Raw genomic sequence first — 21,596 nt, 5'->3', positions numbered from 1 at the left:
GGAAGAAAACGATGCCAGTGCTTTGCTGAAGGAAGGGTGTCAGATGGCTGAAGATCTTCATAGTCCAACTGAAATAAGATGAAGATCTAATTTCTTCAGCTTCCATCAGTCACACTCACGTTAATACAATAGGTAACTTGGAAAATATTTTCGATTCAGACTGATAATACCTCTAAGCTTTTGACCTTCCCAGTGAGCTGAGAGCTTAGTTACTGGGGTGTAGACTATTTCAGTCCTGAGGGCTTGTGCTGAGTCAAACTTGTTTACTGGGAAAATCTGTCTACATAAGGTGGATCTGCTCCAAGGCACACATAATGTTTCTGTTAAAAATGAGTTGAAACAATCACAGGGTTTCAGAGAAACCCTGACCCAAGTGCGTCACATTGACTGTCCTGTAGTGTTTCCTACATAAGTGTGGCAACGTCAAATTCCTGTATTCATGTGTTTGTCATCAGGCTGTGATCACTTCATGGTTCCACGAACTGTGAAAAGTATTTCCAGAAGAGTGAAACCACTCGTACCAAACATTTGTAAAGAAAAGTACATCTTGTGAATAAGGAGAGCTGTCCAAAGGCATGGAGTGGACAAGGCACACCAAATGGTATCTCCTGGGTACAGGAATGGCTTGGGTTAGAAGGGATTTTGAAGTCCATCTGGTTCCACCCCTCTGCCATGGGCTGGGTGCCCCCCACCAACTCAGGCTGCTCAGGGCCCATCCAACCTGGCACTGAGCACCTCCAGGAATGGGGTGCCCACAGCTTCTTTGGGCAGCAGTGCCAGGGCCTCACCACCCTCTGAGTAAAGATTTTCTCCATGACATCTAACCTAGGTCTCACTTCTAGCCATTCCTCCTTTTCCTATCTCTGTCACACTGTGTAAAAAGTTGGTCTCCCCTGTGTTCATAAACGCCCTTCAAGTACTGGGTGGCGGCAGTGAGATCTTCCCAGGTTGGATGGGGCCCTGAGCAGCCTGACCTAGTAGATGGCAACACTGCTGAACATGAGGGAACTGAAGCTAGATGATCTTTTGGGTCCCTTTTGATTTAGGCCATTCTGTGATTCTTCACAGGACATCCTCAGCATCATAGCAGGCTTTATTAACTGGGCACAAAAAAACAGAAGTATATTGAAAAGTGAACTCCAAATCTTGTAGGATTTATAGTTTGTTTTAAGAAATTACTTGGAGCTTATCTTCAGAGCTGTTCTTGTGAAGCCACAGATGAAACTAATGGCAGCCTTGAAGCTTACAGCCCCCATAGGGAATGGCAGCCAAAATATGCTGTGGGAGAACAGGAATAAGGCACTGATAGGTTAAATTTATCTTATGCGTGTCCAGAGAGTCACAAGAAAGTAAATGTTCTAATGCTAAGGATGCTGACTTATCAAAGAAGTGCAGCTTTATGGAAGAGGATTAATTTTACTAACACACGCGCCAAGTTAATAGGGCTTCAGAATCTCTGCCAATCCACAAATGAGTTAAATTTAGTAGGCATTTTATTGTGCCCTTGTTTTGAAATGGCCATTATTCTTGTTCACTGCTTGACCAAATTCCTCGTTTCTAGTGCTCATTGTGATGTTTTAAAAGTTATTCATCTATTTGAGGAATCAATTTTAGAATAATTTGCAATTTCAAGGCTAGATGTATTCTTTTTCACTTATAGTCCTACTGAAATAAAAGAAACTATGAGACTACAAAAAGAAAATCTGTATTACATACTGTTGTATTTATTGAAAACTGTTCTGTGTGTTAGACTTTAAAATTTGAGGAATTTTTTTTTTTATTTTTTATTTTTTATTTTTTTTTATTTTTTATTTTTTTAGAGAATGTTTGACTCAAGTATTTTAGATGTAGGAGACTTCAGTGTTATTCACAGACCACTGCTATAATGCTTTGATTAAGTTCCTTCTGCAGGTGTAGATATCAAAATGTTATCCTTTACAGCTGAACCCCCTAACCCCTTTGTCTGTGAAGTACTCTGTTTCAAACAATTAACTGAATAACCTGTTCTGGAAGTATGCAGCTGTTTATGTCATTCAATGCAAACAAACAATAGATAGAATATGCCAGGACACTAAATATTTAAACATCATTTTCAGATAATGGTTTTGTTTATTCATCTTGAGGAAGCTACAGGGGATGTTACAAGCACATCTAAAAACTATCGCTATGAAGCAAGAACAAGGTTTGATTATTATTTGAAATAAAATTAATAAGCAAATAGAACTAGAATAAAATATGTCACTACAGTGGTATTTTAACATAGTAAACTATTTGGAGTGTGACTCATTTTCCACATCAGAATTAAATAGTCTAATGCATTAAGTCATTTCAGTAACATCTGTTCTGTCTGTTGCCTATGGGCTGGAAAATTAAGTATTGTGGCAAAATCTATGCAGGCAGACCCAGCAGCTCAGGATTTAATATTACAAGTAGATGAGGTCAGTTTTGGGACCTTCTGTACCTGTCACACTAGTGAGGCCCTTCTGGCCACTTGATCGCACGTGGGTTTGTGGATGTTCAGTGCTGGGCATGTCACTGCTGCCCTATTCCTCTTTCTGCTTGTAACACTGAAGCTGCTAAGTGGCATGAAGGGGATTTTGCTGGTGTTTCTGGTGTGTGCAGTTCTAAGTCATTAGAAACCAGCAATAGGAATATGGTGAGCTTTAAGTTTTCTTTTTTTAAAGGAAATGTAACTGCACAACATTAATGTGTTATTCTTCCTCTGAACAAGGTGTTTTAGTGTATCGCTGGAATTTTAAATGGTTTTCTGTTTTACTTTATGCTTACCCCTGAGATGGAGCTATCAAGTAGTAGTGCAGGAAAATTGGAGGAGAATTTGCTAACAACATTATTTATGTCTGTAAAGTAAAATACAAGCAGAGCCTCTTTTTTTCTTCTATCTTTTTTTTTTTTTCTCCCTTAGGATTTTGTGTTGTTCATACAGGAACAAGATGAGGAGATCTAAAAATAGTGAATTCCAACCTTTTTCTGCAGTTAAAACATCTACAACTAGATTTAAGAAAAAAAAAAAAAAAGATTTCTGCATAATCATATATCTCCCATTGATGGTACTCAATCTAAAACCTCAAGTGTTTCAAAACTGTTTCAAATTCCCACAGCTTCTGTGTGGAAGAGTCAGCCAAATTTCAACACATAGTTAGGAGAGTAGTACAAACCACACTGCCAAGCATTTGAGTTGAAAGGAAACTACTGTACTTTGTGGATAGTAAAGCTTTTTGCCTAAGATTATGTCCCATATGATAGTGGGGTCTGTAATTACAGTCACAACAAAATTAATACTTCTCTAAATTCTGTCCCCAGAACTGCAATGTCAGGTGTGTGACTTTTATGCCAGATTAGTTTCTTTGTATGTTTGGCATATCCATAAACTTGAAGTGATGGCATTTCTCCCCTACTTCACTGTGACACTGATAGCACTGCGAGATAAGAAAGTTGTTTTGATTTTTGCATCTGAAAAAAAAAAAAAGTACCCACTTATATGAGTATACCTAAATTTAGATTCTGCTTTATTAGAATCCAGTGGTTTTAAATTACAAATCCAGAAATGTTAACTCTCCCCTGCCTTGAACATCCCAAGTACATTATGGCAGGTTCAGAGAGAAAAGCTTTGCTTCATCACTTGCATTGTGTGGTACAGTGTTATGATGGAAGATGGTCTTGTAAAAATCTAGATGAGCAAAGATGCTGTCAAACATCTTTAACTTGGAGCACTGAATGCCAGGATGTTTTTATGTATATGCTAAACATGAATTTGGAAGCCTGATTTTAATCTCCCTGCTATAAAATGTCCTCATGCACTTGTGGAGATGTTCGTGCTAAAGGGCAGTTCCAGACATAATGTTTTTTTGGGGGGATGCTGAAGCACTGAAGCACTGCCTTCCACTCCTTCCCGATGTTCTGCAGAGAAGATGGAGGCAGGAAAATAATTCCAGGAAAATCTTCCCATGACAGAAGAATAAGTGTCAGCGTGACAGGTTGCAGGGAGTTCAGACTGACATCAAAGGGGGGAGGGAAACCCCAACAGTAAAGCACCAGAGCAGGCTATCTGGGGAAGTGGTGGCCTTCTGTCCTTCCGTCAGGTCAGAACTAAGGAACCTGATCTAGGGGAATCTGCGGAAGGGGAGGCTGGGCACAATGACATCCAGAGGTGCCTCCAAGCCTACGTAATTATGTGGACCTAAATATAGTCTCAGTGAGTGCTAAATTTGATCTTGGCATGATTAAATTTTTATTTAAAACTGGAGAAGAAGAGCAAGGCAACATTTCTGGAATTCTATTGCAGCACTACCAAAAAACTGTAGAGAGGCTTTCAATGGAAGTAATTCTTCTGCAGCATAATGATGTCACAGCTGAGAGTTAATGTGACTGTCTTAAAACCATAGCCCTGTCTCAGGATGTGTGTGTCCATGCTTTGTAAGGGGTCACACTTAATTCTGCAAGTCATAAACTGAACAGCTGAAAGGATTCAAGAATCTCATTTCCTGTTCTGCAACAGCTAATTAAAAGATGTAATCTTACAAAATTGACCTGAGAAAAAAGACAATACATTTCCAACATTCTGTAGATTTTTCTGTGAAATACAGTACCCAGCTTTTAAATTTTAATTTGACATGCTATTACTACAACTGGGCTAATTTTAAGATCATGTATCGATTTCAAGTTGAATCTCAAGACCATTATTTTCCTGTGGAATAAACGTAAAACATACATGTTTACTAGTGAATTCCTAGATATCTATCTAGGAGAGGTAGAATCTTGTTAACCTAAAACCATCTGTAAAATGATGTAAAAGATTATAGAAAAGATTAGACCAAATTCAGTTTTTAAAATATCAGAATTTCTTTTATTAAATTTTCTAATTATTTTCATATTTCATCATACAACTAATAAGTGGATTTAATACATGACTGAGTTTAGGATTAGCATACAATCATATTAAAGTATTTGAGTGGACCCGAGTGTATTTAAAAGGGTTTGGATCAGTTTTAAGCAAAATAAATCTTTCTGTGTAGGTAGAACAATGCATTTTAAAGTGGTAGTTACACTGCTAGCTTTGTACATATTACTGCTTTAAAACAGAGCGTACATTATGAATGAAAAAAATAATCTCAGTCAATTTCAGCTTGATTAAAATTAGCTTATTTCAGTGTCTTGCTAGTTTCTAACAATTAATAACAGATCAAATACAGAAATGGGAAATGCATGGCAATATCATTTTGCTGGAGAATCCGTGGGTGACTCTTGTTATTTTGTTGTAATAAAGGGCAGATTGGCTGCATATCTGAAGAATAAACAAACTATTCTGAGCCACTTTACACTTTGCTGAGTGGAACTCAGAACTTGGGTTGGCCCAATCAATTGGTTAATTACAACCTGTTGATTACATCTATGCAGGTATAACCATGCCAGAATTGTTCATATGTCTTGTGAATTTGACCTGCAGTTGTGAAATGGGAGCTTAAGATTCTAAAGCAGAACAGAAATTGTTACTGAATAAAGGTGTAGGAATTAGAATACTCTCTTGAACACCATACTGAATTCCACTGTACTACTGCATTTATTAATAAAATAATATTACCATGCTTATAGAAAACCTACCGCACACCATCTTTACCTAGGAACATTTTATAAAAAAATCTTTAAAAAAATTTTTAAAGTAATAGCTATTAAACATAGAATGGTACAGCATTGCTCTTGTTGTTGTCTTTATTTTTATTTTTTTGCAAATGGTTAACCAGCACTTGGGGTGCTTTTTATTCTTTTGGTTAGGAAGAATAATTAACAATGTATGCAGGTATTCCTTCTATTCCTTCTGAAATACTATTTTCTTAAGAAATAAACATGAAGAAAAAACATTTTTTGTTGTAAATAGCACACCCAGAGAAGATCTCCTGAGTCAGAATCACTGCTTTCAGGCATTTCTCTGTTGCCTGTAACTCATGAAAACATGGAGATTAGACTTCAGTGTGTTTTCCTTTCCCCTAATTCTTCCTCTCTGTCTTCTGGGTGATGCCTGTGTTTGGCAGCATCGCTCTCTTTTTTTTTTTTTTTTTTCCAACTAATTTATAAAGATTTCATAAGAGTCTACATTAAAGATGTGGTTTACGCATGCATTTAATATTTGTATCTTGAATTTTCAGAATCTGAAAATAAGAGTTTGTAAAATTGTGGGAATATTTCTTGAGAGAGAGAGTTCCTTTTTACGTCACCTAGTTGTAAAGCTAAGAGATTAAAGATATTTCTTGTTTATTCTATAATGCTAAATATTGTTTATTTCTGCTCAAGAGGGATGCTTAAACTATTAGAAACAGTACCTTTGTTTTGAATAAAGTATAGTTGCCTGTGGTGTTGTACACTGTGGTCTGGCTAAGTGGTTTTGTTTGTAAATTACTATTTTTCTGATTAAGCTTGCTTTGCTTTTGTCAGTATTATTTTGGCAAACAAAAATTGGCATCATATAGATTGTGTGAAGTAATTATGAACCTTTCTCCAAAGAGTTGATGATACTTTTGACTTGCAAAATCCATCAGGATAGATATATATGAAGGTCTTTGATTTTAAACATTGGATTTTTTCAGTTGTCTTCAGTACAACTGAAATGTTACACTAAATTTTTTCATTCATCTCTCATGTTCATATTGCTATGCACTCTATTGGTATGGCCATCCAGAAATATGGAAGACTGTTAATGGGCTCATGTCTGCAGAGGAAAATCAAGTAATTGGGATTATTCAATTAAAAGTTCATAATCACTTAGATGTACTTGAAGTGGAAAAATAGCACAAGCCAGAAGATGTTACACTGCAATGATGAAGTGGTAGATAGAAAATTTGATACAAAGTTTGTCAACTTCCACAAGTTTTTAGAAAATCTGCCTTCCAAAAGCTGTGATATTGGTTTAATTGTTTACAGTTCTCAAATTTTTGTGTAGTTCAAAAGCTGTGTTTATTTTTTACTTATGGGGACTCTTGAATTGGGATGGCAAAAAGCGTGGAAGAGGAGGACTAAGAGATGTTGGTGATTCAAACATGTTTTACTTTAGTAACAAAGGAATTCATAGTCCCAACAACTCTAAACATACACAGAAAGCAAAGTGAGCTATTACACGCCTTGGTATGGGTTTATCTTGTGAGTTGAGATATGTCAGGCCTGAGCTGGTCAAAAATTCTGTGGGAAGGAGGCACCTCCAGAGGAGTTTCTGTAGCAGCTGACAGTTGGTGTCTGATGCTGGGGGTCTGCTTGCATGCTGGGAAGCTTCTGTTGCTTGAATCATAGATTCACAGAATGGCCTGCGTTGGTGGGATCCTTAAAAATCATCCAGTTCCATCCCTGCCATGGGTGGGGTTGCCACTCATTAGATCAGGTGGTATGGGGTATTATAATGAAGCTCACTTTAACAGCTTTCCTAACCCTAAGATGCCTGGAGTTAGAGGATATGGCTCTTGTCCCAGCAGACAAGGGAAGACAAAAATTTCACGTCCCTGTGTGCTTGTATAAAGTTCATGTTTTCATGGGGTGAAGAGCTGAAAATTCTTTTTTTTTTTTAATTATTACAGTTGCAATTTGATGTGTTAGTCTTCTTCATAGTGCTTTGGAAATACAAAGCTGTCTAAACCATTGTTGCTATGGTATCAGTGATACGTACTATAGTATAAGCATGTCTGCCTTTGGTTGTCAGTGTGATGTCAGCTGGAGAAGCTGTTACATGATGAGGGTCATTAAGCTGTGTGGCTCGGGGCATAAGTGCATGTCGTTCCAATCTTTTGGCTGGGCACTTCAAGTCTACTTCAACTGAGTGCAAGAAGAGGCTCTGCAATTGAGATAGCATTGGGATTTCCAATGCTTAATGATACAGGAAAGTATTGCAAGTAGAGCAGCTTAAAGAGATGGGACTGATTTGTGACTGACAGTATGAAAAACATTGTTAGAATGACTGACTCTGGAAGTCAGCTCAAATTAAGAGTTTCTGCAAGTCACAATGACTAAAGATTTATGCTTTTGGCACCTAACATCTCACTGACTGGGAGCAAGGTGGTTAATGAGCAGAGAGAGGCACTTCGGAAGATGTCTCATTATGCACAGTATGACAGCTGTGGTTAAATTATTAGAAATGTAAGGATTTGATTGGATTAAGGAATTGCTCCTAGTTCTGTGCTTATTTAACATGTTAGCCTTTACTGTGTCCTTTTTCTAGCTCTTATGTAAGGAACTGTATTTGCTGAGATAATTCAATCACACCCTATCATTTTTCATACCCTGAGGACCTCTTCAGTCTTCACAGAGTTACACATCATGCTTTGAATATGAAATTGATATTCACTTCTTCTAGCTTGATCAGATTAACTTATTAGACTCTGTTTTTCTTAGGTAGTTCACGTAGAGCTGTGCTCAAGTCCATGTTTTAAGGCAATTCTTGAAATTCGACCTGTTCCTACAGAGATGCTATTAAAAATAAAAGGCTTTGAAAAGTGATCGTTTTTCTGCACTGCTGAACACTAATCATTCTGGAGTAAATGTTGATTTTGTTCATCATAAAGCAGAATTGTCTCTTAATTATGTGAGAGCAAGACTGTCACTCTAAATGACAGAGAACTGGGATACTATGGAATTGGTATTTACCATCTTAGTCATCATTTACTTTGGGTGTTTGGCTTGGGAGGTAAATTATCTTTGGTTATATTCTTTTTTGTGTGTGAAATAAACACTATTGTTTAAATGTGCTGCAGTAGCATCAATCACTTGCTTAGCACATTGAACAGAGGTTGGGATGCTCTCTTATTAAAACCAGCGTTTCTGTGTCATAGCTGGGGAGTAGAGCAGAGTCAGATTGTGTCCTGATGTGGGGCAGAGTAAAAAGAGCTCTTGTGTTCTGCAGTCCTGTGAGACAGTAAGGCTGGTTTGGCCTCCTGCTGCCAGACATCATCTCTCCAACTTTTCCAAAATACCAGCTGGCCCAACATTAAGTATCAAGTGTCCCAAGCAGAGTTCTGACTGGCTGTCAATGACAGCAAAACAGAGTCTTCTTTCAGCAGAATATAGGTCACGGAATAGCTGCTTGTGTCCTACATAATTGTCGTCTTAGTACGTTGTCATTACAGACTTGAATCCTTGGGATTATTGGCAACTGGAGCAGACTGTGGGCAGATGAAGCTTCCCATGCCTTCCTGCGGTGTGACCCACATCTGCTGGTGGGTTAGGTGGTGGTCACCAGCCTCTGCTTGCAGAAAATCTTGTCTCCGCTTTGTTTGGGGATAGACAGAAGGAGAAGGGTTTCTTGAGGCAGAGAAAAATAAAGGTTTTCCTGTACAGCTTGTAGCCAAGGCTTGGTAAATACAATCTTAGGTTCGTCTTAAGAGAGGACTTCAGTCACAGCCAATTCAGATTAAGAGAAGTGTACTGAAGTGTTTTCCCTGCTTTCTATTGTTTTGAATAGAGAAGTGCGCTTCATTGCTGCCCTCCAACCATATTTTACAGTTTTCCCCTTGGTGACTGGAAACCAAATTTTGAATCCTTCCTTCCATCCTACAGGACCGTGTTTTACTTTTCCTTTCCAGCAACTTGTACTGAGCTAATGCAGATAATATGAGCATTGCAGGAGCTGGAGCTCAGCCAGCCCCAAACCAGACCTTTCCCACCAGTTTCAAGCACTTCCCCAAAACAAGGTCTCCCTCCCTGTAAAAGCAGCTGGGGCACGCAGACTAGATGGAAATGTGCAGCTCCAGCATCTGCTGCCTGCATAATACGAGCACTTGTTTCCTTGTCAGACTGAATGTAGTGACATTTTCAAGGACTACTGTTGCAGCTCAAAAATGCATCAAAAGGCAACAGAAATGTCGGTTGCAGAGCTGTGCAAGAAGTAGCACAATGGCTCCAGGCTTAAGGTTGTGTTTACATGAATGTAGCACATTTCTCCTATGAATGCAGTGCTGAAAGACAAGTGTCTGCAGAAACTGTGTAGCCTGAACGTGAAAATGGAGGCAGTCTGCTGATGTTTCTGATGGGGATAAAAAACAGTTTGATTCATATTAATTTAATTCTACACAAGAAGAGGTTCTGAGGTGTGAAATTAGCTTCAATAATGCTAATACCTGTATACATTTGAAATAACTGCATCATTGCAATAAAATGGTAATTATGCCCTCTTAATACCAAATTAAGCATAGCAAATAAAACCGGAGGAGTTCATTTTTATGTTGCAGCATTAATTACTCAAGACATTTTTATATTCCTGGAAATAACACATTAAAAAAAGAGAAACCTTTGGAAAGGTCCTTAAATTATTGTTTTAAATGCTAATAGAAGCTCAATTTCAGACAGTGTTAATGGAATGTTAGTGCATTATAATGTAATTAATGGTTGGTGATAATTCATTGTGGCTTGACTAGCAAGATAAATTACTATACTTTGTTATTTTATTTTGATTTTTGGTATTGCTATAACAAATAGGCATGGTTGTTGTTACTCTACCAGGGAATGGAAAGAGAAATTAGCTATGGAAATTTGTTCTGAATTGTTTTTTCCTGGTTCCAAACACTTGTTCATTTTTTAGCCAGGGAATGTACTTGTTCCTCTGCTCTATGACACAAATGGAAGCAAATATCACCATGAAAAGGGGAGGAAGGATGCTGAGCAGGGGCATAGCTTGGTTGGTGCTGCAGATCTGGTGATGGGAGTCACAGAAGTCACAGTGTTCAGAGCTACTTATCCTAAAATTGAACAAAAAAGAATATGAGTTAAAGTATTGAAAGAAAAAAGCCTTTTGCTTTCTTCCTTGGTATTAAAAGAGATCTCAAAGACATAATTCCATTTCAGATATTGCTGATGAGATGTTAAAACCTTACACAAATAGTGGAAAGGCTGAACTCTCTGGCTGTAATAATTAAATGGCTGAGATCAAAACTTAGCTGGGAAATTAATTCTTCCATCCAAATTGATAGCAGCCATAATGGTGAGCATTACTGGGAGCAGGGTGAAGCCCAACAGTATCAGATTCCCACTGATTACATGTTTTTTTCTTTGCTTTAAAGGCAGCAGTTCATATTGTTGGCAAATTCCTCAATGATCATCAACCAAGATTAATCTATTCAAGCAGGCTTTTGGTCTGCCCTGCTGCTTTGCAGCTACATCCCTCTGTAGAGGATGGGATTAGGAAAGCAGGCTGAAAATTCTTTTCTGGTATGGTCACTGTGTTGGGAAGTGTTGGGAGTTGAGTGCATGGGACATGTGGAGACTGTGTCGTGAGCACAGCAGCTGAAAGTGGGATGTTTCTCATATCCCCTCTGTCCTCTGGAACAGCTTTGGAATTCACAAATTGAATCCTGAACCTGATTTTGGTATCTGTGCTTGTTTTTGAAAACCTGAGCAGTGCTGTTCTTGCAACATCAAGTCATGCTTCCAGCTTGGGATCTTATTCAGACCTAACAGGGTTAAACTCATCAGTTTTTTAGATTGCCACAGTCAAGAGACTATAGCTGCTTCTTTGCGCAGTGTAATTCCTATGTAGCCATGGATGTGTGTCCTAGTGGTGCCATGGAGCAGGGATGCACTGAATTGCATGATCTTGCAGCAAATCTCCAAAAAAGCAGAGCACCTGAAAAGGCTGTTAGTTTCTGTAGTCACGTTTTCTTGGAGAACAAGGAAATGAACTCTTGAAGTGGGATATGATCAGATCTGTTGGGTGATACAGAGTAAAAGCCTTAAAAATGCTTTAAGCTCTGGCTGTACAAGTCTTTGGAGGGTTCATGTCACTTATTCCAGTTGCATTCCTTTTCCAAGTGTTTGGGCTACCTGAACCCAGTGTCTTTGTGGTCATCTCTGGGACACCCCCGGGTGTCCGTCCATCCAGGTATGCCTAAACACCTCCAAAATCCTCTAATGTATTTGGGAGAGGAGATAACACAAGAGGGGGAAAGTCTCTTGCTGCCCACCCAACCTGAAGTGCTTCAGATTGGAAGTCTTTCTCCTGTTTATGGAGAATTGCTTCCTTGCTGTCCGCTGTGGATAGCTGGGAAATGCAAAGCGGAGAGTCAGCGTGCAGGTCAGCCTGCTCTATTCCTGGTCACATCAAGGAGCAAGGGTGAGAAGGCTGCAAGGAGGGATTTTCAGCCTTATCTGCGTGATGTTTCAAGTATGGGAATCTTCCCTTCCCTTTAGTCCCAGATCTCTCGACTCTCAAGATCAGTTGTTTCGGAGTTGTTGTGTAGGTTGGTATTTTTTTGGTGGTACTTTTTTTTTTTTTTTTTTTTTCTTTTTTCTGAGACTTGTCTGAAATTAGTTTTCTCTGTTACAGTAACACGTGTGAGTGAGTTAAGCCTTTTTTTTTTCTACATGGCACTAAACCCACACTGTTGTTTGGTGATCCTGTACAATAGGCAGCTTATAAATGCAAAATTATGGAAATGCTTATGTAATTTTCCAGAAAAGAATGAAGAAATAAAGACCCTTTAAGTCTAATTACTTTGTTAATAATTAATTTTACTCTCTGTTTAAGCACTGGAAATCTCCATGATTTAAAAAATTCTTCCCATGTATTAAAAAATTCTTTGTGCAATTTTTTGTGTAAAACAATGATAAATTAATATTTAGTGATCATCTTTTCCCTTTGTATGTGTAGCATCAGCCCACACAAAAAAAATCCATTTAAAAAAAATCTGTTCCATGTGTTCATCTGCTCCCAGAAGAAATATCCCCAAATAATCTTGGCATCTTTGCAGTGCCTATCATCTTTCTTGCGCTACTGGTGATCCTCAATGTCACAGTTTAATTCACTGTAGTTTAATTTCTCCAGTATCAATGGTATAAATTACCTTTACTAACTGCAAGGCTCTTCGGGAGGACTTGCTCACACTGGTTGCCTTCTATTGCCTCAGTCTGTTCCTGTAATTTCCCTTCTGTAAAGTTCTGGGCTCAGATTCTGAATGTCATCTGGGCAGTTCTTATTACAGCACCCTTTTATTATTGCCAGGATGCCTGCCCTGAACACAGCACATCCTCTTTTCCTGACTGCGTTCCTCACTTAGTGCCAGGTATTCAGCAGTGTTTGAGTTTCTCTCCCTCTTTCTCAAATCCTTGTAGTCCCCTGTAGTGTCTGACCTAGTAACTAGCACCCTTTGTTAATTGTTTGCCTTACCCGTATTTATTACATGGCACCTTTTCCACACTAAATAGCGTGTTGCCTTGTAACCTCTACTTAAGCAGCGTATTTTTTCAGCGATGTCTGCTCCATTTGTTGGTGCCCAACAAATCGGTGTGCTATGACTTCATTATGAGACTGGTCCAGAGAGGTTGTGGATGCCCCATTCCTGCAGGTACCCAAGGCAAGGTTAGATGTTGCTCTGGCAGCCTGATTGTGGGAGGGGCAAACAACACATGGCAGGGAGTTGAAAATGCATGGGCTTTAAGATCCTTTCTAATCCAACATCTATGAGATATCTATGAGATAGAAACAGGAATTTTACATTTGTTTGTTTCTTTCTTTTGTTTTAGTCCTATAAAAATTTACTTACACCAAATTTATTGCTGTTTTTTTTTTTTTTCTTGTACTTTTTGTCATTATGAAAGCTCTGCTAAAGGCATTGCAGGCCGTGTTACTTTTCTGTATGTCTTACTATGTTTTTCTGGAGAATTCTGCAGCCTGGTGCTGTAGTCAGGGGCATTGAAAGGGGGACAGCACATTGTTCATGGTTTTCCGTAAAGGGACTCTTGTGAGAAAGCAGCTGGCATGGGAGTTAGCTTGGTTTCCTTCATCTGAAGGGCTGGCCAGTGGACAAGGGCTGTCAGCACCAATTTCAGGGATGAAGGACACTCTTTATTCCCAACAGATAGCAGGCAGCAGAAAAGGACTCGTGACCCAGTTGTCTCAGGAGCGTGCCGAGCAATGTGCCATCCTTTATGCAAAACTCAGTGGAATCTCAACCTCATCTCTCATTTAAAGTTTTTCTGCTTTATAAATATGCAGCAAATCTAATATCTTATACTCCAGTGCCTTGTACTAAAAAAAAAAAATGTAAAAAATCCCACAAATTATTATTGTTTTCTGACTTGCTGCATGCGTTCTTCAGTTAGAGATACTGGTGTATACATCTCATTGCTATGCAGATGCTTGCTCATTCGTGGACTTGAGGACGGAAGTGCTAGATAGCCAGTAGTTTGAATTTTGGTTGCTTCTGCCAAACCTGTTCTGCTCAGGGTTGGACTGGTTCCATTGAGTGTTTGATGGCATCAAGAAAGGATGGGCAGCAAGTTGGAAGACGTGGGTGTAGCTGTAGATGCACTGCTTATCCTGCTTTATCTCATTAAACCTTTACCCTCTTACTGTTTGTTTTCACTTCTGCCATATGTTTGTCCTCTTTCTTTGGATCTGTTTGTGTGCTCAAGGGTAAGGATTGTGCTGCACTAGTGCCAACTTGGAGCACAACCACTGTGGATTACTTGAATTCAGCTAATAGACAATGATAATTTAAAGGAAACATGTTCTTCTTAATTTATTTTGGTCCTAGTGATCAAGCATTGCCAAAATCTGTATAGTTACACACAGAGATGTGCTTAGTTTTATCGCTTTTATTGTTGTTTGAGATCATTCTGTTCTTAATGGAAAATCAAACACTGCCCTGGGTATTGCTGCAGCCAATTACTTAGGAGGGAAAATACCTTAAAACACACTGAGAAAAATCTGTGAAATATGATGCTTTATTGCATTTTTCCAGCATACTTAAAGCAAAATTTATTAATTGCAGATTGTTTATGAAAAGTATTTTTTTTTAATACATGGTTAGAAATCTCTAGTTTCTGTTTGCTATTAAAGTCATGTACGCTGTGGATTGGAAACTTAGGGAGTTGTAGTTCAAGGACATGCAAACTCCAAGCAGTATGAGAATTGTTCAGTGCAAGTAAGTACGTGTATTTTTTTTAAATTCTTGATTAAATCTTGATTTATTTTCTCATCGTGAAGGATAACTGTGTTCTTTCATATTTACTAAGAGCATTGTATTTAGAAAACTAAAAGTTTTCTAAAGCAATGGAATGAGAATGGATCAAGAAATGTACTCTGAGCATAGGAGAATAAGAAGAATAGGAAGAATAAGAAGAATAGGAGAATAAGAATAATTGTACACTCTCTGCGTTCTACTGCACTTCACTTTCCTTGGGAAAAGGGAAGCAAGTATAGGAAAAATGTAAGTTAATCATGATCAGATCTGAAATCTTCAAAAAATGCAATTTACAACCAATGGCACCATAGGCTATAGAGAGCTTGCAGCCAACTAATCCATTTCAGCATGGCCTGGATTTGGTGCTAAGCTGTGTGGCTGTCGTTTGGAAAGCCATCAGTGAAGGCACGGACCTCGACTATGTATCTTTGTGGAAACAACGTGAAGCAGAAGGGTGGTGAGGATGCAGTGAGGGCAAGGCTATGCCTACCAGAACTGGACTTGAAGTTGCATGAGGAGTCAAGGGTTTCATCCTTTCCTATAGCAAGGACAGTGTATTGTTGTTTACATTATAATAGGTGTTTGGCTTGAGTTGATGTGAGAAGTTAACACTATAATGCTTTATGGATCATCTGTGCAGGCAGTCAGTATCTTTCTGGCTTTTGTTGTCATCACTTCTTGCCCTTGCCTTCCATTGTCAGTGGATTACAGAAACGTGAAGCACTGGTCTGCTGGGTTGTGTCCCTGAAGCCAGATCTTAGTGTTGAAGTTTTACTGCAATGCCATCAAAATCCTCACAGCTGCTGATGTAGGAGCCTACCTCCTCCATAGCCAAGTTATGAGACCTTAGGAGAGGCTCTAAGCTTACAAGCAGAATTGTAAATGCAAATTAGTGCGCTTTTCAACTGTGTTATCATAGAAGCATTAAAGTTGGAAAAGACCTCAAAGTTCACAAAGTCCAACTGTCCATCTACGACCAATATTGTCCTCGTGTTATGATTGCATAGTACCAAAATGTGGGTTGTATTTATCCTTGCAGAGGAGAAAGTTTGGCAAATGGAGGGAAAGGCTGCAGTATAGCTCTTTTGCTTTTCCTGTCTGTTAATTTATCTTCCTCCTGAGCAGTACTGTTCAGAGTGCCTTCTGCATCGCTGCCAAGATGAAGTAGCCTCTGGGAAAAGCACAGGAGGCCAAATCCAAATAGTTCATTGCATTGTTTGGAAGCTGGAGTGGTTTCAGCGTGCAGAATTTGTGTTCAGGAGTAGAGATCTTTAGATCTGCTTTCTGAGTTCCAGACCATGTCAGTCAGCATCCCTGGGAAGCTCTGGACCATGGAGAGCGCAGCGATCTCTTAGTCAGAGCTCTTCAGCTGTCGGTATAGACATCCTATGCCTTTTCCAATAGTCAGCACTGGACGAACAAAAAATGCTTTCTTATTTATCTCTTAAGAAATGTAAATACTTTCAGTGTAAAGAAAAAAACTAAAGAACAACATTCTGAAAATTTGGTAGACTTACTCATTTCTGCTTTTGTTGATTGGCATTCGTGTGAGAACCATCTGATTCATCCTCAAAAAATACATTCAGATTTAGTCATAATTGCATGTTAATACTTCTGAAGCATTGATTTTTTTTTTTGAAAAAAAAAAAAAAGCCTCCACTCTCTTCATTATATAGTGCTTATAACAGTTTATCCATAGTGTATTATAAGAGCTTAAAGAAATTCTTATGACTTTCACTAAGCATCATTCTAACTAAAAGTTTTGCTTTATTTTACACATCTTTTTTTTTTTTTTTTTTTTTTTTTTTTCAATCAAAAGCAAGCTATATTTCAAGCTTTAAAAAATAACTTGTTTGATATGTTGTTAGGTATTTTTTTCTTTGTGGAGACTGGAAGTTATGAACTTCCTATGAAAAGATTTGCCATTGACTATTGAAGCCAATGGAGAACCACCCTTAATCCTATATTCAGCTATTGATTCAATAGATTTTTAACAAGATTCAGTGCAAAATGTTCTTTAATCTGCACAATGCAGTGAACTTGCTTAGCCTCTTGTGCAAAGTGCTGCATAATGTGCTGCTTCCCAGCCCTCCCTCAGCAGCAGCAGATGCTATTTTCATGTTTACATCCCTGAGCAGTTTCTGTTTGCTGAAAGAAAGAAACTGTTCCTTGGCTGCTTTGTAACTGAAGCAGGCAGAGACTGGTGAGGATGGGGAACAAGGGAGGAGGGGGGGAGTGTTTTGTCAGCTTCAAAGATTGCAAGAAATAATAAAATCTCCATGTACAAGGGAAATGCAGCCCTGTTCGTATCCCAGCACTTTGTTCCATGTTTACCCAAGCTGATCTTGAACCCATTGGTCCCTTTCCAGGGCAAAAAATACTTTTCTGCCTTGACACGAAGTTAATCCGAAGCAAGAGCTACAGATTTTTAACCCTAGCAGAGCATTCACATGCTAACTGAGCAAGAAGTATTGCCTTAAATAGCTCAATACATCACTGTTATTCCAGCGATGCACAGTCCCAACTCCATATGAGCTAGCAGGGGACAATTCTTTGGCAGCCAGTTATCACTGTGATTGCCTTCTGTAGAGAGGCAAGCTCTCAGCATCTCCTTCCGAAATCAGTGCCGTGCCCTCCTGCCCGTGGTGATAGGGCATGGGGACAGCCTGTACCAAGGGGGACAGCTGGAGGCATTTCCTCTCTGTTGCCAGATTCTGTATTTTTAGCTTATCAGCTGACTACTTTTTTCATTTCTGGCCTGACAGTTTGAAGTTTTTCCTTCTTTAAGCCTTTTTTCCGAGGTGCCACCCTACAGTGCTAATGAAAGGTGCTCCTCCCATGTCCCTGCCAGAGGTGGACCACCGCCACCTCTGTGTGAAGGATGCCCTGTGGACGTGCAAACCTTCAGCTTTCTGCTGGGTGCTATTTTTACATGAGGCTTTGGCTCGCCTCCCGCCTGTGCGTGGGTGCTGCAGGAGTCATCTGAGCCCCAGCCGCACTTGTGCCGGAGCAGCTCATGACCGCGCTGCCACCGACCCCTCTTGTCCCACTGCCTGCCCCCAGGACATTGAAGCACATGGTGGGATTGCTCTTGTCATTGTCCTGGTAGAGCTGGGTTAATGCAGGCATGCCGGAGGATACAGGTATGGTGGGATAACTGTGGGTTCTGGGGAGCACAGATCTGAAATGAGTTGTTTTTTGTCTGGAAGTGCCCTCGCTAAATCACTGGTGTTGTCGTGGGAATATTTATTTGGGGTTTACCTGGAGATGCTATAAAGAAAGGTGTTTAAACATTTATTTCAAATTATGCTTTACGTTCACGTAATTATATTAAGATTTTTGAAGTTATGATGATATTGGTGCTTGCTAGGTAACAGCTTAATCTGAAAAATTCTGATTTTTTAAAATATTAGTTAAATACTTCATAGTAGAAGACTTCATCATGCTTTAGACTTAGTATTAGATTATAATGAAAAAAGACCTTATTCCTTTATGCAGATTTCTCACTGCAGTCTTACTAGAAGTCATACAAAAATAGCCTTTCTCTTGCTGCAGTAGCAGTTCCTAAAATTCAGCAGAGATTTCTCTCTAGCTGCACTTGGATTTGGTAAATATTTTATTACAATGACGAGGGCAGGAGGTTAGCTTGTGCTAAGCTTGTTTGTGTGATGTGAATTCTGCATTAAGCATATGGTGAGATTTGGATCTTGTGTGCTGAGTGCTTGTGCTATATTGCTTATCTTACATGTTTGCATTGCTTTGCATTCTGCTAGATAACACTTCTCATTCATTTCTGGTGCCATAAATTAGCAGAAAAATCATGGGTCACTTCAGTCTTCATGCCAACTTCCTGCTGTCCTGTATCAGCTGTAGATTTTTTTATTTAATTTTGGATCCTTAGGATGTGCTGGAAACGGCATGTTGTCCTCTCCATTGCGCCAAAGGCACTGTGCAAGCTGTTGTTTATAAACAATACCAGCAGGTTTGTGGTTCAAAAAAGAACACGAATTTCAAATGGGTCTATTTAGCTTTTTAGACCATGTTAGTGAGATTAACTGAATAGGGACCTACTGCATAAAGATGGATTGGATTTGCTGAATTGCCTGACCTATGGAATGTCAACTAAAAAGGGGAGTGGTAATAGCCTGTTGCTGCAGGGCAGGGAGAAGCAGTGAGCACCTGTGCCCAGCTAGTGTAGCCAAGCCCCGTTGGGAGGGGAGCTCATTCTGGAGCTCTGGGTAGGCACAGCTTGGCCATGCACAGCTTACTGGAGCCCTGGAGGGGCTACATGATGGGGAAATACAAGGGAAAGCTTCCTTGGTCTTTTCCCTTGTGAACTATCCACATTGTTGTGATCTATGAAAGCAGATGATGTGATAACAGGAAGCCATCGCTAAGCATGCAAACACGTTATCTTGAAAAAGGGTTGTAACACAAACCGCGAATTGGAAAATGTGTTAAAGCAGTCAGCTTCCAGATACTTAATGTGCTGTTGCAGAACCATAAAGATCTCACACCCCCACAGTGCTCTGTAATGAATCACAACTTCTTAGGGGGGAAAAAAAGCATCAACAAAACAAAACTTTGTCTAAGGGAAATTTTTAGCTCATGTACATGTAGTTCTCCAAACACTGCATGTACTACCTTATTATTCTTTTTTTATTGTCCCTGAGCCTATGTCAGCACTAAAGGTGCTCCTAGTCACTACATTTTGTATCCAAACACGAGGCAGGGAGGCAGCAGGGCAGCTTAAGGCACCTAAAACCACAAGCAGTGCCTAACAGGATATTTACGGGCACTTCAGTGCTTATTTCCTTGCCTTTCATCTGGTGGTTTTGCGTCCTATGTGTTTTGATTGAGGCAACACCAAAAATGTTTAACAAAATAACAACTTGAGCTCCAATCTCTAATTCTCATCTGATTTTCCTCTAATCCTGCTCAGAGAAGATTGTAAATTTAATTCCTCTCTGGGCTTTCCTGAACAATGCCCTCCCCAAATTCTCAGAAACAGGATTTCAAGAATCAGTGCTACTGTCCTGTTTCCCAGATGTTTAGTGAGTAAATCATATTTTTTTTCTCCTCTTTGATTGATTTTCAGGAACAATCTCTAGCTGTAGACATGACAAGTTTTGGTGTTAAGTCTGTTGAGATGATTTTCTTTTAATCCAGTTCTGCAGAATAATATTATTATTCATTATTAATAATAATGATAATGTGCTTTTTTGGTTTGGAGTTGGAATATAGCCTTAGGCTTTGCTGAAAATGCCAAAGACCTTTTTTACCAACTAAATAACTGATGTTGGTAATATAAGGTATTAATAACATACTAGATTTTTTTTTTCTTTTTCTCAAGCAAAAAGTTTCTTTCTATGAAATGGATGGATTGTGAAGGACTGAATGCTGAATGTACTTAAGGAGCCAATTGTGCTGATAGTTTTTGAGGAAAAACTCCCGTAGATTTTCTTCTGATGGAGAGTTGTTATTGTAGGTGCATTAGAGTGCATCTACATGGGCCCAAGGTGAAAGGTTTGCCCCTTTTGTACCCAACCTAAAGAACAGGCGCTAAAATAAACAGACACCAAAACAGCACATACACACACACACACACACACACACAAAGAACCCAAAAAAACAAAAACAAAACAAAAAAAACCAACAAAAAACCACACAACCAAAAAAAACAGGAGAGGGGAACCACCTCTGCACCACAACAGATTCTTCTTCTTTCTCTTGTTTTCCTTTTACCTGCATCGCTTGGCTCTTGTTTTACGCCATTCATCAAAGAATCTTTTTGAAGAAATAGTGTTTTCTCTGAATTGAGAGGTGGTCATTGGGACTGCTAAAATCTGGTTTTTAGGAATATTTATTCCCACCAGCGTTGTCTATCCACTCAAATTAAGCCTTTCTGTTTATTTCACAATGCTTTTTAACATGTCTGTGTCAGAGAACAGCAAGCATCTGTCACACCAGTTATTAAATTGTGTAATTAGGTCCTTTGTTATTTCAGGCTTCTATAATGACCAAAAGCAGGAAATCTCACACACTATTTTTTTTGTCTGTTTGTTTTGGAACAGATTAGGAAATATGGAATAAATGAGAGATGTAGCCTTATTTTTGTCCATATACTGATTAAAGCAGGTGAAAGTCCTTAAAATGAAGATTTATATTTGACGTCTAATTGAGGTTGAATGTATATTCCTAACCATAACCCTTTTAAACTTTTTCAGGGCTTGGTTTCTAAGCACAGTAATGGCTTCTGTGGGTCCCTGTGCTGTGTCAAAATGAAAGGTGTGAAACTGGAAAAACTCACAACATTAGGACTATGTCAATTTGTGCAGTTTCAAGCCATATGTTTCTCTATAGGGCTTGCAGTCTTCCATGAAGATTTCTGTTGCTTGGCTAAAAGACAATCTGGTAGCAAAGTGGCTTGCTGTCATCTGCATGGGCCAGTCCTAGGCAGGACTTTTTTGCCAAGGATTAGATTTAGATTTCTCTGTTCCAGGCTCCAGGGCAGAGCATGACCAGGGGACTCATGAATCTTTTCTGCTGCTGCCGTCAATTTCCTTGGTGCTGCTTGCAAAACACCCCTGTCTTAGCCAGGTCTCTCCCTCAGCCCTCGTACCTCATCTGCAGTCCTCTCTGCTGAAT

The 21,596-nt window shown here is 39.2% G+C and overlaps 1 protein-coding gene across 9 annotated transcripts in view; it reads left to right on the top strand.

Annotated features, from left to right (window-relative positions):
- The window catches only part of ABLIM2 (actin binding LIM protein family member 2), a 137,930-nt gene that overhangs the window by 11,024 nt on the left and 105,310 nt on the right, over positions 1 to 21,596 (top strand). The window contains exon 1 of one of the 9 annotated variants that reach the window (XM_048943515.1): positions 17,925 to 18,091. The exons of the other annotated variants lie outside the window; for them this stretch is intronic. Coding sequence (XP_048799472.1) covers positions 18,076 to 18,091 — 16 coding nt within the window. The 5' untranslated portion in view covers positions 17,925 to 18,075. Of the gene's footprint in view, positions 1 to 17,924; positions 18,092 to 21,596 lie in introns of those variants that run through there. 9 annotated transcript variants of the gene reach the window in all.

This window comes from Lagopus muta, chromosome 4 (assembly GCF_023343835.1).
Source record: "Lagopus muta isolate bLagMut1 chromosome 4, bLagMut1 primary, whole genome shotgun sequence".
Lineage (NCBI taxonomy): Eukaryota > Metazoa > Chordata > Aves > Galliformes > Phasianidae > Lagopus > Lagopus muta.
This window is presented reverse-complemented; position numbering and strand designations above follow the sequence as displayed.